This window comes from Quercus suber, unplaced genomic scaffold (genome assembly GCF_002906115.3).
Source record: "Quercus suber isolate HL8 unplaced genomic scaffold, Cork oak 2.0 scaffold_14, whole genome shotgun sequence".
Taxonomy (NCBI): domain Eukaryota; kingdom Viridiplantae; phylum Streptophyta; class Magnoliopsida; order Fagales; family Fagaceae; genus Quercus; species Quercus suber.
This window is the reverse complement of record NW_027069479.1, coordinates 43,719-60,312: the sequence shown is the minus strand read 5'-3', so window position 1 is coordinate 60,312 and position 16,594 is coordinate 43,719. Positions and strand designations below refer to the sequence as shown.

Sequence of the window (16,594 nt, the reverse complement as noted above, 5' to 3'; positions counted from 1 at the left end):
GAAATCGTTGTTTAGCCCCTTGCTGGACTCAGGGAGGCACTAGATAAGCCGCACCCTGTCATCCCTCGTCTTCAGGTAATAAGACTTGCCCTTAAGGAGCTGAAGGTTGTAGCACCAGTTCACGTCATGGTGGGTCAACCTTAGCCCCATCTTCTCGTTCAGGGCGTCCGCACAGCCCAAAATCCTAAAGACGTTTATTCCACACTGAGTATGGGCCAATCGAAAGTGCGTGAGATACCGGCCCCATGGGGATCCTCATCCCCCCTTCGAGGAAGGCGACAATGGGAATTACCACTTCGCCCTCTTGTCTTTGTAAGAGCCAATCCCCACCCTCACAATATCTCAGACTTACATTGCTGGGAATCTTATAGTCGGCAATGAATTTCTCCATCGCCTCCTCAGTGTAGACGTATTTCTTAAACCTACCCATCCTAATTGACGCCTAAAGGAACTAAGAAAGAACTGGTGAAGGAGAAAAAGGGGTAAAGAAGAAGAGAGCTCAGAGAGGGATAGAGCGACTTACTAGAAAGAGGAGGAGCTCCTCGGACAGGCTTTTTGTGCTGGAGATGTAAGTGAGAGTGTGGCTGAACTCAGGAAGGATGCGCGAGAATTCTTGATTGCAAATAAGAAACAGGAAGAAGCAGTTCGAGTGGGTATTTATACCCCAAATCGAAGAGTCATGCAGGTATTCCCGCCCATAAATGCGAGACAAAACTCCACCGTTGGATCGGTAACGTCCCGTTAGACGTGGGGAGCACAGAGCCGCCTAAATTTAATGATGGGCACGTTACGCTCTCCGAAATGTCAGCAACGTGCCTTGGGCAGATGAATAGACCCCAGTGCTGACGGGAAGTAAGGCTCGACTGGGCACGGAGCAGGCCCGAGGATGTCAAAATCCTTCTCCATGCTCGAGGATGCGTGCAGCAAGATTTTGAGGGGCTATTATGGGGCCAGAAAATCAGGTGGCCTTGGCGCACTCCAAGCCAGGCCCAAGGGCCCGCGTTGAGGATGCATGAGGGGTCTGAGGATGAAAGCCCGAGGACCGACCCCCGAGGAACATATCCGAGGATTCCCCCGTCCTCGGGCATCCGAGACCTCGGAAGAACACGAGCGCCACCCCACCAAAGAGGGGACTTCTTGAATATCCAAGGAGGAGAGGGTCCAGTGCCACGCGTCGGCGACGGGAGCACGGCGAAGGAGCAAGCCTCAGGCAAGCTGTCACCTCTGCATTGAATGCCCTCAACTAACGTCCTGGCTGCATTAATGAGGATAGGACTCCTGAATAGTGCTGCCTTGGGTGCTGCAACCCACTGGAGGAATAGGGATGCGACTGATGGGACAGGCTCTCAAGTGGTGGCCTAACTGATCGACAAATGGAGGGTTAGGATCAGTTTAGAGAAGTATATAACGTAAGGAGTCTCTCCTAAAAGAGGGACGGGAGATCAACATTAAGAAGTTCTGTAATGACCTGTACTCTCTGAACCTTTGTAATCAATCTTAAAAGAAATAATAAGAACATCAAACTTCGGAAGACCAGTCCGAGGAGCATCATTGTGCACCCCAATCCATGTTTAAATTGATAAATCCACATGCAACCATGCAGGGCAGTTATTCTCCTTACTAGGGCCTAGTTCTTGAGCCCACTCTTTATAAATTCATTGAAGGGCAAGCTGGGCTTGGGTCCACTCTCTCAACCTAAAGAAGTGTCCCAAATCTGGTCCCTACACTCCACATATGGATAAAATTTAAATAAATAAAATTAGCAACTAATACTTTATCATTTGTAAATCTATTTTGAATTTAAAACATAATTTTTAAATACACGTATATGTAACATACTCTTGAGTTTAGGGATATAAAAGCAGGTTCTATACACAAGTGAGGAGGTTCAAAATTAATTTAGTTACAAATTTTTAAAGCTTTATTCTAATAAATAATGAGTTACTAATTCTTTTATCAAGAAAACTAAGGGGAAGAAATCAGAACGTATAAAATATTCTCGCAAATTCCACTAATACTTGAAGGACGAATTAGATTATATTTTAACATAAACATATGTATAGACATAATATTAAAATGAGTCATATTCTCATTTGAAAAGATTTTTTTATGATGTTGGATACCAATTAGAGATTGAAGATAAATTTATTATGTTTGCATAAGTTAATGTTACAATATGTGTAGAAATATGTTTTAGATAGCTTGGAAACATGTTTATACTTGTTATTGTTATATATATGAATAGGCATGAAGCAAGCATGCTTCAATTTTCCTTGTCTCTAAAACTTCAATTAAAGGAGGGTGGGGGGTTTGGAAGCGGTCATACTTAAATTATATCTATATAACAGATCACTCATTCTTATTGTGGGGGGAAAAAGCCCAACCTTATGTAGTGGGCCTAGGGCCCTATTTGAGGATTACTGTGTGTCCGAAGAGAAGGAACTGGTTGAGATGGAGTCCATCTGGAAGGATACCTAGAAACGAAGGAGGAGTACAATCCGAAGAGATCACCAGCGGTCTGAAGAGGTCTTACTCCTCGGATACAAATAGTCTTGATTAATCAAACGTGTGGAAAGTCTGAATGATCTTCCTAGCAACCCCAATGATAAAGATAAGCTCTGAGTATGTCTGGAGACGATAAGAACGAAGAAATATCTAAAAGAAAAGCTGCTACTACCGTATTAAATGCACTGCAGCAACTTTTCTGGCCGCATTTATGTGGAGAAGACCCCTGAACAGTGTAACCTTAGCTACCGCCACTCACCAAAAGCTAAAGAAGATACATGACATGATATACACTCAAGTAGGTATCCAGATGAAGAACAAGTGGACGATGGAGATGATGGGGAAGGATGCTATATAAAGAAGAAAGGCTCCTGATAAAGGGAGGGGAGAAAAATAGATGATAGAGAAAAAAGAGAGGCTTTACTGCAGCTCTAAGAACTATAATCACTACTCAATTTATTATAAACCTCTTCGGACTTGAATTCATTTCGTCTTTACGTGTATCTTTCTACTGGTTTATACTTGAAAGTTGTAACCAATCGTTGTTAATTCCATAATTAACCTAACTCTATCATCCATGCTCTACAAATTTATTGTTTTGGGCTTGGGCCACAAATCCTAACCCTACAATTGGCGCCATCTGTGGGAAGAGCTTGAGCGAGAGTGGAAGGAACAGTCGATAATGGCTGAACCAGGTCAACAACTAGCAGAATTTAGGGCATCCTAACACATAGACCCTTTTCTCAATTTGGAGTAGAGACAAGATCGTGAAGGCAGTGTGTATACTACGCACCCTGAGCGAAGTCAACCACACGGAGGAAGTCACGTGTCTCATGCAGAGAAGAACAACAACATGCAATTGGAAATTGAAAGGCTAAAGAGGGAGTTGCGCCATGCAAAGAGAAAATAGATCTCTTCGCATTCAGACGAGGATTGGGGTGACGAGCAAGATGTCATTTACAAGCATAGATCTCGGACACCAATCAATGAATCCTTTTCCTACGAAGAGGAGCACCGTCGCAAAAGGCAACCTCGAAGCCCATCATGAGGAGGTGTAGGGAACGACGCTATGAGCAAGGCCTTGAATCAAATCTCTAGGTCACCCTTCACGCACAGGATCGAAGGAGCGAGACTTCCTCGACATTTTAACTAGCCAACCTTCACCATTTATAATGGTAAGATGGATCCTATGGAGCATGTGAGCCACTTTAATCAAAGGATGGCTGTCTACTCTAGAGATGAAGCTCTAATGTGTAAGGTCTTCCCCTCTAGTCTTGGACCAGTTACAATGAGGTGGTTCGATAACCTAAAAGCAGACTCCATCAATTCCTTCAAAGAGCTCACTCAAGCATTGGTTCACGTTTTGTCACATGTCGAAGAGTGGCCAAACCCTTGTCTTCTCTGCTATCCTTGAGCATGCAGGAGGGTGAGACCCTGAAGGTGTATTCGGACAGGTACTGGAAGATGTTTAATGATATGGAGGGCAACTTTGATGCAATGGCCCTCGACACGTTCAAGCTCGGCCTCCCTACTAACTATGGTTTAAGGACGACCTTATCTGGTAAACCCGTTACTAACATGCGTCAGCTCATGGACTGTATTGAAAAATACAAAATAGTTGAAGAAGATCAACAACAAGGGAAGGGTAAGGACAAGGTTATCCCCCAGGAGAGGAGAAATTTCAGGTTGGACCATTACAATAACAACAAACCACGGAAAGATTTCACTGGGCAGTCAGGATCAACAAATCTTCAAGCAATTAACACTGTATTCAAAGAACCAGTGCACCAGGTTTTGGAAAAAGTTAAGAATGAACCCTTCTTCAAATGGTCAAACAAGATGGTTGGGAACCCTGAAAGGTGTAACCATAATCTCTGTTGTCAATACCACCAAGATCATGGGTATACCACAGAAGATTGCAGAAGTATGTGGGATCATTTGGACCAACTAGTCCGCGAAGGTAAATTGAGACACCTCTTGCATCACTCTAGTGGCCGAGGAGGTCAGATGAATTCTGAGCCCCAAAGGAATGATTCTTCGAAACCTTCATTAGAAACTATCAACGTCATCTTCGCAGCACCGAGAAGAACAGGGTCCTGGCCATCCAAGGTTATGTTAGTAGCTCGGTTACCGGCAGGGGACTTTAGCCAAGATCCGAGGAGAGCTAGACTGGATATCCAACCGGTTTTAGGCTTTTCGGACGAAGACAAGATTGGAACCATCTAACCTCATGATGACGCTCTGGTAGTCACCTTCAGAAATGGAGGATATGATGTGAAGAGGGTAATGGTAGACCAGGGTAGTGCGGTGGAGATAATGGACCCTGACCTCTACAGGGGGTTGAACCTAACACCTGATGACTTAACAACATACAGTTCTCCCCTGGTTAGCTTCGAGGGAAGAATCGTCACCCCGAAGGGCCAGATAAGGCTGTCTGTATAGACTGGCTTGGAAGTAGTGGAGGTGGATTTTATTGTTGTAGATGTGTATTCCCCTTATACGGTAATTGTAGCCAGACCTTGGCTACATACGCTAGGGGCTGTTTCCTCTACTTTGCATCAAAAAGTTAAATATCCATCTGAAGGGAAAGTTTGTGAAATCCGTGGAGATCAATCCTCAGCCAGACAATGCTTGGTGGCTGCCATCCAGCACAAGCCCGAAATTGAGTCATCGGCCAGGGCCGAGAGAGATTTGTAGCAGTTAAAAAGTCGGGTATCGTTCGTCGAAGATCTAGTTGAAGGCCTTAAATGTGAGGATTTAATAAAAGTTCTAATTGGGGACAATCCCGAAAGGTTCTTTCAAGTCGAATCTCAGATGCCTCTACTAGAAAAGGAAGAGCTAATGGAGTTCCTTAAGAGAAATCTTGACGTATTTGCCTGGAATGCTTACAAAGCCCCAGGAGTGGATCCAGAATTCATTTACCACCATCTGAAGGTCAACCCACTGATTGTCCCTAAGAAGCAGCCTCCTCGGTGCCCATCTAAGGAACATGCAGATGCAGTCAAAGAAGAAGTAATGAAGCCCAAACAGGTTGGAGCTATTAAAGAAGCTTTTTACCCCGAGTGGTTAGCAAATACTGTGGCGGTGAAGAAGAAGAGTGAGAAATGGCGAGTCTGTGTAGATTTCACCAACTTAAATAAGGCTTGTCCTAAGGACCCATTCCCTATGCTGAAAATTGATCAGCTAGTAGATGCCATTGTTGGCCATCCTCGGATGAGTTTCTTGGTTGCTTTCCAAGGCTACCACCAAATACCGTTAGCCCCGGATGACCAGGAGAAGACCTCTTTTGTTACCCATATTGGTAATTACCATTATAAAGTGATGTCATTCGGTCTGAAAAATGCAGGCTCTACTTACCAATGAATGATGACAATGATGTTTGAGTCACAGCTGGGCAAAAGTATTGAGGTTTATATAGATGACATGGTGGTGAAAAGCAAAGTCGTTTCCGAGCATGTGAAGGACCTTGACAACATTTTTGAAATCCTAAGAAGGCACAAGCTATGTCTGAACACTTCCAAATACTCATTCGATGTAGGGTCAGGCAAGTTCTTGGGGTACATGGTGACACACAGGGGAATTAAGGTTAACCCTGATCAGATAAAGGATATTCAAAATCTACAGTCTCCTCGGAATCCAAAAGAGGTTCAAAAATTGACAGGAATGATAGCTGCCCTGAACCAATTCATCTCTCAGTCAGCAGATAGGTGTAAACCTTTCTTCTCACTAATCAATAAGTGGAAAGGGTTTGAATGGACTGAAAAATGTGCTTCGGCCTTTCAACAACTCAAAGATTACTTAGCTCGGCCACCAGTTATGTCTAGTCCTGAACTAGATGAGGTCTTGTTTGCCTACATTGCTGTGGTTCCCTATGCCATAAGTTTAGTACTAATACGAGTGGACCAAGGTGTGCAAAGGTCAGTTTACTATGTCAGTAAGTCGTTACATGAGGCCGAGATTAGGTACTTGCCACTGGAGAAAGCCATCTTGGCAGTAGTACTCGGTACACGAAAATTGTCTCATTACTTCCAAGCACATACGGTTGTCGTGCTTACACAACTCCCGTTTAAAACCATACTTTGAAGTGCCGACTACACGGGAAGAATAGCCAAGTGGGGCACTATCATGGGAGCTTTCGATATCAAATACATGCCTCACACTTCAGTCAAGGGCTAGGTCCTTGTAGATTTGGTGGCCGAGTTCACGGAACCTAGTTTAGAAGAAGTAACGGCAGAGAAGGACATGGATGAAAAATCGGTTGGCATGATTTCTCAACAAGGCCCCTCTCGTTGGGAAGTGCACGTGGACGGTGCAGCGAACCAGAAAGGTTCTGGAGTGGGGCTAGTGCTGATATCCCCCGAAAGAATCATCATTGAAAAATCGTTAAGGCTGGATTTCTCAGCAACAAATAATGAGGTGGAGTACAAAGCCCTACTGATGGGAATAGCTATGGTCCAAAGAATGGGAGGAAAGGCAGTAGAGTTGTTCTCGGACTTAAGGTTAGTCATGGGTCAAGTACAAGGTGAGTTTGAGGCGAAGGATGAGAGGATGCAGGGATACTTGAGCCGAGTTAAATGTCTGCAATCGGAGTTCGAATTTTTCAATTTGCTGTACATCCCCATAAGTGGTAACGCACATGCTGGCTCTCTGGCCACACTCGCTACCTCTTCGGTGCAAAATTTGCCGAGAGTTATCCTCGTCGAGGACTTGCATGGGCCTACCGAGGCAAGAAGAGATGTAATCCAAGTTCACCAAATCAGGACCGGGCTCTGCTGGATGGATCCTATAGTTAAATTCTTGAAAGAAGATATTCTGCCTGAAGGAAAGGGGGAAACTAACAAAATTCAGAGGAAGGTGACCAGTTTTGGCTATCCGAAGACCAGAAACTATACAAACGCTCTTATTCAGGACCGTACCTTTTATGCATGCATCCTAAAGCGGCTGAGTTGCTACTAGAGGAATTGCATGAAGGAATCTGTGGGAGCCACACTGAAGGTAGGTCTTTAGCTCACCGAGCTATTACTCAAAGTTATTGGTGGCCGAACATGCAAAAAGAAGCCCATGAATATGTTAAGAAGTGTGATCAATGTCAACGATTTGTGCCGAACATACACCAACTAGGTGGAGTCCTCAACCCATTATCTAGTCCATGGCCATTTGCTCAATGGGACTTGGATATAGTGGGTCATTTCCCAAAAGCCGCAGGAAACAAGAAGTACCTTTTGGTCGGCACAGACTATTTCACTAAATAGGTAGAAGCTGAACCTCTAGCCAACATCCGAGACGTAGATGTATAGAAATTTGTATGGAAGAATATTATCACTCGTTTCGGAGTTCCTTATACTCTCATCTCGGACAATGGCCTACAGTTTGACAGCAAATCATTCCAGAATTATTGTAATGAACTAGGGATCACAAACAGATACTCCACCCCCGCCTATCCCCAAAGGAATGGACAAGCAGAAGTAGTTAACAACTCTGAAAACCAGTTAACAAAGAAGAGACTAGACGATGCGAAGGGCAAGTGGGTGGAAGAATTGCCACACGTACTTTGGGCTTACAGAACTACGCCTCGCAGATCTACTGGAGAGACCCCCCTTCTCGATGACTTATGGGGCTGAAACTGTCATCCCTCTGGAGACTGGGTTCCCAACTCTGAAAACCAGCTCGTTCAGTTCGACTGACAACAATGAGCTACTAGAAAGGAGTTTGGATTTGATTGAGGAAAGAAAGAAAATGCAATGGTTCAATTGGCACATTACCAACAAAAGCTCAGGCAAGGCTATGATGCCAACGTAAAACTAAGGCCTCTAGAACCTGGTGATTTGGTACTCAGAAAAGTTATGGGCACTACAAAAAACCCAGCTTGGGGGAAGTTAGGACCCAATTGGGAAGGGCCATATCGTATCACTTCAGGGGCTGGCATTAGGGTGTATTTCCTGGAAGACCTAGATAGTCATGTAATACCGCGCCCTTAGAATGTACATAACCTCAAAAGGTACTATTATTAATCGAATCTTCTCTTCAATCACCATGACAATTCGTCATCCAAACAGTTCTATAAGTGTTTAAACTTAAATCCAATCATGCTTGTAGTCCTCGGACCAGATGATTTGGGTTAGTTAACACTCCTTCACGGTTCTCTAAGTGTTTAAACTTAAATCCAATCATGCCTGTAGTCCTCGGACCAGATGATTTGGGTTAGTTAACACTCCTTAAGGGTTCTATAAGTGTTTAAACTTAAATCCAATCATGCCTGTAGTTTTCGAACAAGATGATTTGGGTTAGTTAACACTCTTTTACGGTTCTCTAAGTGTCTAAACTTAAATTCAATCATGCCTGTAATCCTCGAACCAGATGATTTGGGTTAGTTAGCACTCCTTCACGGTTCTCTAAGTGTTTAAACTTAAACCTAATCATGTCTGTAGTCCTCAGACCAAATGATTTGGGTTAGTTAACACTCCTTCACGGTTCTCTAAGTGTTTAAACTTAAATCCAATCTTGTCTGTAGTCCTCGGACCAGATGATTTGGGTTAGTTAACACTCCTTAACGGTTCTATAAGTGTTTAAACTTAAATCCAATCATGCCTGTAGTCCTCGGACCAGATGATTTGGGTTAGTTAATACTCCTTCACTGTTCTTTAAGTGTTTAAACTTAAGTCCAATCATGTTTGTAGTCCTCAGACCAGATGATTTGGGTTAATTAACACTTCATCGCATGCCTGCAGTTCTCAGACCAGATAATATGGGTTAGTCAACACCTCCGTATAATTATTGTTATTGAAGTTTAACTTTGAAATGAGTCATGCCTGAAATTCTTGAATGTATTTAAATTAACTCTAACTTATGATAACATTCTCTGTGCATGTTTGAAAAGACTTGTGAAGCTTTCATATCACTCGTTGCATTCATTACTTATTAGTAATTCTTATACAAACTACTCTTTTCAGTACCAATTTTGGTTATGTACATTGTCTGTATGATATGGTGGTTATATTTACCTTCATTACCATAATTACAAAGTACAGTTATTTGCAGCAAAATTAAGTCATAAGATATGCAATGAAGACACCGGAAATAAAAGGAAAACTATTTCATTGATCAAAAGAAAATAGTTTATAGTCCCTTACATAAAAGAAAAACAAATACAAGTACAAAACAGAAAACAACTAAGTATCTAAGTCTTCGTTTGAGGGACCAAGGGGTCGGCAGCCTGATTGGACTGAGTTGTAACAGCTTCTGGGGCCTGGTCCTTAGGTGCTAAAGGGGTTTTCTTCTTTCCCAAGCCCTCACCCTTATCCTTGAGTGCCTCAGCTGGCTTGCTCTGATCACCGGGCTGACCAGACTCCTTGGAGGCCTCGGGGGTGATTGGAGGAACTTGGCTGACCAAGGATTGCTTCGAGGCCTCTTGGAGTTATGTTGGAAGAGGGGGATCAGACCCTAGGAGCTCTCGGATATCTGGGTCGTAATATATGCTCCCAGGCAGTCTCAGGTTTGAGTCCGTAGGGACCCCAGCAGCGTCTAGTGCCTTTCCCCACGTTATATCACAGTAGTCTTGGCTGACCGAGGCAAACTGCTCAGTGAGATTTTTTTGGGTCTCCTCCACCCCCAGCTGATATGCTGCCTTTCTTTTAGCCTCGGTTGCCTCCTTAGCCAACTGAGCATTCTTCTGAGCCAGCTTGGTAGTCTCCCTGGCCTTTTGAAGTTCGGCTTGAAGTTCCTCCACAAGCGCTTTCTCAGTTGCCAGATTAATCTCAGTCTCATTCAGCAGCTTGTGTTGGGCTTCGGCTTGCTTCTCCGCATTCTGCAAGCCCGCATTAAGGCTATTCTTTTCATTAGTCACCTCTTTGAACTGCTCAGAGAGTTGAAAATAGTCTTCCTTCAGGCTGCCCAAAGACTTCTCTACCCCGGGCCGAGAGTGGGCCTCTGCTTGGGCTTCGATATGTCTTTTTGTTCCACTCTTCAGCCACAAAGACTTGCTAGATAATCTGCATAGTAAAGTGAAAGAGTTAGCACAAAATAAACAAAAAAATTAACATCCCAAACTGAAGAGCTGGAATAACTCATTTACCATGGCCAAATCCCTTTTCAGGGACATGAAGAATTCATACTAACTGAAGCGCCTGTATGAATCCATGTCTCGAGGGAGGAGCAATGGTTGTTCCAAGGCGTCAGCAACTACTCCTGCTCTCCCCCCATCATAGTTTCTGAGGTAAGTATCCCAAGGAATATGAGCGCCGTCCAATTCCAACTTGGGAGACTATGTGCGTGGCCCTCGAGGCACATCAGCAACATGAGGGTCATCTCGGCTCTCAGTAGATGAGGCCCTCTTGCTCCGGTAGTCTTTCGCCACCTTCTGTTGCTTGGTTGCTTTTGGTGGCATCACCTTCCTCTCCTCAGTTTCAAGGAGGGGCCTCTTCTTCTTCAGATCTGGCAAGGGCTTTAAGCCGAGATCAGGAACCTGAGGTGGCGGTAGAGGCAGACTCACTACAGGTTGGAAATTTCCAGTCCCTTTCGGCTCAGCCTTCTTGCCTTTGTTCTTCATCAAAGCCTTCAAGTCTGACATGTCTTCCTCTTCCGAAAAGTCTTCCGAAAGAGCAGTTATCAAAATGGGAGGATGGACACTGGATAGCCTTTCAATTTCCTCCTCGAAGTCCGAGGATGGTATCACTTGAACCCCTCCTAAAGCTTCTCCTTCGAATTTAAATTTGTCTATTTGTTCCTCTAGTGAAGAGGACGAGGAACCAACCCTTTCGCCTACAACCACCAGTTTAAGGGGGACTTGCTGAACTGGCTGAACAACCAATGGCACACCCTGTGGATTCGGGTGTGGTACAGGTTCAAGGTCATACGATGCTAAGAAGCCAGGCCGAGCGACGTCTATTCGCCAGAGCCGATAGTCACCTTGTCTAATGGCGTTGCCGACCAGCTGAATATCGGTTGATTTTGGCATGTAACCGAGGATGAGAGGAACGGACCGAAGCTGTCCGTCTTCACTCACAAAGATCTTCAAGCGTAATAAATAATTAAGCGCGGCTGTATGGTGAGGCTAAGCCGGGGAGAAGTGTGATCCTTATCTGTTAACATTGAAAAAAAAAACTTAGTCAGAAAACTGAAAAATAATGATATAAAGGAGAAGACAAATTATGAAGAGTGAAGATCCTAAATCTACTGTTAGAGATCCTAAGTCTAGGAAGTTACACTAGACTCTCTTGGCTGGGTCGGGCCGTGAAGACCGTCATGCCACGCGCCCGAAACGATCAAATAGTCGTCTTTCATCCCTTTATTTGACTTGGGAAGGCAGGAGAGAAGTCTAACTGTGTCGGGCCGAGATTTAAGGTAATATCCCACTCCCTTCTGGTTATGACACTCGTACATATGTACCAAGTCACGCCAAGTCAGTCCTAATCCTAGATGAAGGCTCAGGGCATCAATGGCTCCTAGGATCCTAAAGGTACTGGGCGCGCACTGCTCGGGGGAAAGTATATGATTGCGAAGGTAGTTTATGGTGATATAACCCATTGGAAGAGTCATTTCCCCTTCAATAAAGGCTATCATGGGGATTATGACTTCCCCCTCGCTTCGGTCAGTTAATATCCATTTCGGAGGGCAATACCTCAGATTTACCCCCTGCGGTATACCATAGGTGTGCTTAAATTCTTCTATTAAGGCAGGACTATCAACGAGGTATTGAAATCTACCCATTTTAAAGAAAGACTCGAAGCAATAACCGGGAGATAAGGGTTTGAAGGCTGAGAACCCTGGCCGAGAAGAGAATGATGAACTTAAGGATGTCGAAACTTACACAACCGAAACTGTAGAATGATCTCTGAATTCGCAGAAGGACTCTTTGTGGACTCTGGGAAGTAATAAGATAGGTGATTGGATGAGATTGAAGGATTTGAGTGCGTGAGTTCGCTAGATAGTCTGAGGATTTGTAAGGTAAAGAATAAATAACCTCCTCTGAGGGCTTATATACGGAGACAGATGAAAGGGTGTAATTCATCCCGCCCAAATCCCGAAGAATAATCATGTCCGTTTGATCAATGGCCCACCGTTGGATGCAAAAGACAAAACACCACCTAGAGTAATTAATACAGTGGTTTGGGAATACAGAAACAACAGCGGCAATGATGAAGCGCTTGCATCTATGCCTACACATGTGCAAGCTTAGATATTTATGTGTTTTTTCAGGCTTTTTACTGCGTGACAGGTCAAAATCATATTTTTTTCTCCTTGGATATGAAGGAAAAATTAAAATTTTGAGGGGCTATTGTTGGGTAAGGGGGGGAGCCCAACCTTACGTAGTGGGCCTAGGGCCCTATTTAAGGATTACTGTGTGTCCGAAGAGAAGGAACTGGTTGAGATGGAGTCCATTTGGAAGGATACCTAGAAACGAAGGAGGAGTACAATCCGAAGAGGTCACTAGCGGGCTGAAGAGGTCTTACTCCTCAGATACGAATAGTCTTGATTAATCAAATGTGTGGAAGGTCCGAATGATCTTCCTAGCAACCCTAATGATAAAGATAAACTCTGAGTATGTCTGGAGACAATAAGAACGAAGAAATATCTAAAGGAAAAGCTGCTACCACCGTATTAAATGCACTGCAGCAACTTTTCTGGCTGCATTTATGTGGAGAAGACTCTTGAACAGTGTAACCTCAGCTACCGCCACTCACCAAAAGCTAAAGAAGATACATGACATGACATGACATATACTCAAGTAGGTACCCAAATGAAGAATAAGTGGACGATGAAGATGATGGGGAAGGATGCTATATAAAGAAGAAAGGCTCCTGATAAAGGGAGGGGAGAAAAATAGACGATAGAGAAAAAAGAGATGCTTTACTGTAGCTCTAAGAACTGTAATCACTACTCAATTTTTCATAAACCTCTTCGGACTTGAATTCATTTCGTCTTTACGTGTATCTTTCTACTGGTTTATACTTGGAGGTTGTAACTAATCGTTGTTAATTTCATAATCAACCTAGCTCTCTTATCCACACTCTACAAATTTATTGTTTTGGGTTTGGGCCACAAATCCTAACCCTACACCTACCATTAAAGAGAAATATCAAGTATGAAATTTTCCAAATCATTTTGTACAAGTTCATGAACTCAGTGGTTTGATTGCTTTCCATAATTTTTTATATTTCCTAATTGATGCAGAAATCTGCTTATAATCTTCCGAAAAAGATAATTTAAAAAAAAAATTATAATAGTAATAAGGTTTAATTCATTAAAAAATGGCGTAACTAAAGAAACCATTTCTGCTCTATTTTTAATCCACCTTAATTCAATGTTTTCTAAATTGAAAAATATGTTTTTCTTTTATGCTTGGAACAAATCCAAAACATAATTATTTTGAGAGAGAGAAACAGGGAATCTAATCTATCTTTTCCCTTTTCAGTCTGGAGGATGATGTCTGATTAATACTACCCCTCAAGAGTGAGGGATTTGGTCTTATAATACATTAAGCCAGCATATTTTTTGGGGACAGAATAATATAAAACACCTATATAATGCAACTTTCTCCATGAATTGATTTTCTCAATTAGGGTTAAGAACAAATAATTTTTAGTGAAGTTTGCAACAATTTCTTCATTGCTACTGCTACACCTCCATTCTTGATGTTTAAATTGGTATATTTCCCTATAAAGTAATAAGGAAATGGAGCTGAGGGTAAGAAAACATATTATTATAAAAAGCACTAGAATTACCAAGCTGACAATCCCATTTCTACTTGGGCAACCCACATCATACCATACATGTTCTTCTGCCTTGTAAACATTTTCCTTGTCAATATTTTGATTAAAATTATAAAGAGTATTTTTGACAAAAAAAATAATTTGGGGTTGAAATAGGTCTCCAAAATCATACATTTTTTTTTTTTTCAAATAAGATTTGATTCATTCATATATTCCATTGAACATATGTTTAAACATAATTAATTACAATAACAAGATTGCAAACTTAACAATGGTAAATATTTCTAATGAGAACCAAAAAAATAATATACTTCTTTTTTATATCGATTTTTGGTCTATTAATGTATTTAAGCTCTTGATGTATTAATTACTTCTACCGGGACTACAAAATTTAAGACAATTATATACATAATATTTATAATTTTTCTTTCAAGTTAATTCAGAAGAAATTCAACTTGAAAATTGTGACTTCAAGTTAGAATTTCAGTTGATTTTTCATATGTCAAAATGCATGCATAACAGAGTGTGTAATAAACACTACTCTATTATATTATATAATTATATATAGATTATAAAGGCATAAAATAAAATAATAAAGAAAATAATTCCTTTGCCAAAACTCCCTATTTCAGGGGAAAAAAAATCCCTTTCTCTGAACAAATTGCACAAAGTTGTTAAGAGAGGAATAGGATAACATTGGCCCCACAAAAGCATTTGTTCATGGCCATCAAGGGTCAGATCTATAGTGGGTTTCAGATAGCTCAACCGGTAAAGTCTCTGATGGTTGTATAAGAAATTTGAAATTCAATCCCCGCCTACACTAAAAACTAATTGGTGTCTTGGTCTAATGATAAAGAGTTATCATTAAAAAAAAAAAAAAGAAAAAGAAAAGAAAAGAATGAAAATCCTTGATCCCTACATAGGAAATGGAAGAAATTGAATCTAAAAGGAAAAAAAAAAAAAAAAAAAAGGAAATGGAAGAAATAATATTTAATATATGGGTTTATATGCTCATGAGCTAGGCATTGGGCTTAGGCATTTGTGGACTGAGCTCTTTTTCCAAAGAATAATAATTTATTATTTTATATTTTGAGTTAATAATTATATTCTGAGTTAATAAGCTTATGCACAATAATTTTTCCTAAACAGTTTTTATGTTCACTAACATACATATTCATAGTCTTTCATCCATAAAAAACTATTTTTTGATAGAAAAAATTTTCAAGAGAAAATATTTTTATGCATACATCTGCATAGAGTCAATGTGAGAGTAAGAGACATTTTTCAGTTTGTTGAGCATGGAATATGTAGTGCATTTTGATGTAGAATAGTCTGCTATGGCCTTCTTGGACTCTCGCGTGCACCTAAAATCATCACGCAAGGTAAAAAGGCACTAGTAGAAATCATGGTCTCGGAGTCGAAATCGCATGAAATTTGGCAGGCTAAAATGAAAAGTCCTTTTGAGCAATAATCGTTGCTTTGCCACAAGGTACGCCCTGAAAATAACGAATTCCTTCATTTAGGCCCTGAAAACTGCAATTTTGCCGTTTATAGTAATTTTTGTTTCTTTAATAACTTTTTGCTCAAAAGTCAGATTAATGTCCTGCTTGTTTTGGGATGAACTTTAAGATCAGTCATTTATGATTCTGCATTTAACTCAATTTTTCCATTTTTAGTAAATTTTGGTATTTTGTCACCTGATTGTGTAATTAGTGCGAATTCAGGTTTCATATGTTTTTCTCAGTATTTATATGTTTTGTAGCCGTTAGCGGCAAATTAGACTATTATCAATATATACAAACTTTTGTCAAATTCTTTCTCTGGTGGATTCCAGTTTATTTCCTTATGGATTTAGGAAAACTCCTCATTAGGGCTGTCCATCCAATCCGATGACCTGACCTACCCGAAGGTTCCAATCAGATCCGACCCGAAAATCGGCCAACCCAATCAAGTTACCGATCGACGGCGGGTCATTTGTTCCAAAAATCGACTTCGGTGGGTCAGTCTTGGTTTTCCTCCCTAAAACTCGAAAGAACCCGATCTGATCGATGTACAAAGAATTGCCAGCAAAAAATTTCTGAATTTCGGTAGAAATTTCTAGATTTTGGCGAGATTTTCCAGAATTCGGCATGATTTTCCTAATTCCGGCCTCAAATTTCCAGATTCTAACTTCAAATTTTCATATTTTGGCAACAAATTTTCATATTTCGGTGACTTATCAAGTAGATCTAGTGATATTTCATCCAAATATAGTGAAATCTCACTGGATCTAGCGAGATCTCACCAGATCTGGTATGATCTCTTCCGAATTTGGCGTTTTTTTGCCTGAAATAAACTATTTTGGTCAACTTGTTCATCGTGGACGATTCTGACCGAACTGA

At 41.5% G+C, this 16,594-nt stretch overlaps 1 protein-coding gene across 1 annotated transcript; it reads left to right on the top strand.

Annotated features, from left to right (window-relative positions):
• Positions 1-3,921: 3,921 nt before the first annotated feature.
• On the top strand, positions 3,922-4,947 carry LOC136070753 (uncharacterized). The gene is made up of 2 exons (XM_065781141.1): positions 3,922-4,465; positions 4,754-4,947. The coding sequence occupies exons 1-2, from the start codon at positions 3,922-3,924 to the stop codon at positions 4,945-4,947; spliced, it is 738 nt and encodes a 245-aa protein (XP_065637213.1).
• Positions 4,948-16,594: the final 11,647 nt, after the last annotated feature.

What these genes read in the sequence shown, in the direction of transcription:
- LOC136070753 (XM_065781141.1), top strand. Translation starts at nt 3,922, where the DNA reads ATGCAGGAGGGTGAGACCCTGAAGGTGTATTCGGACAGGTACTGGAAG. An exon ending in GGACCAACTAGTCCGCGAAG is followed by an intron (nt 4,466 to 4,753) that starts GTAAATTGAGAC and finishes ACGCTCTGGTAG; the next exon opens with TCACCTTCAGAAATGGAGGA.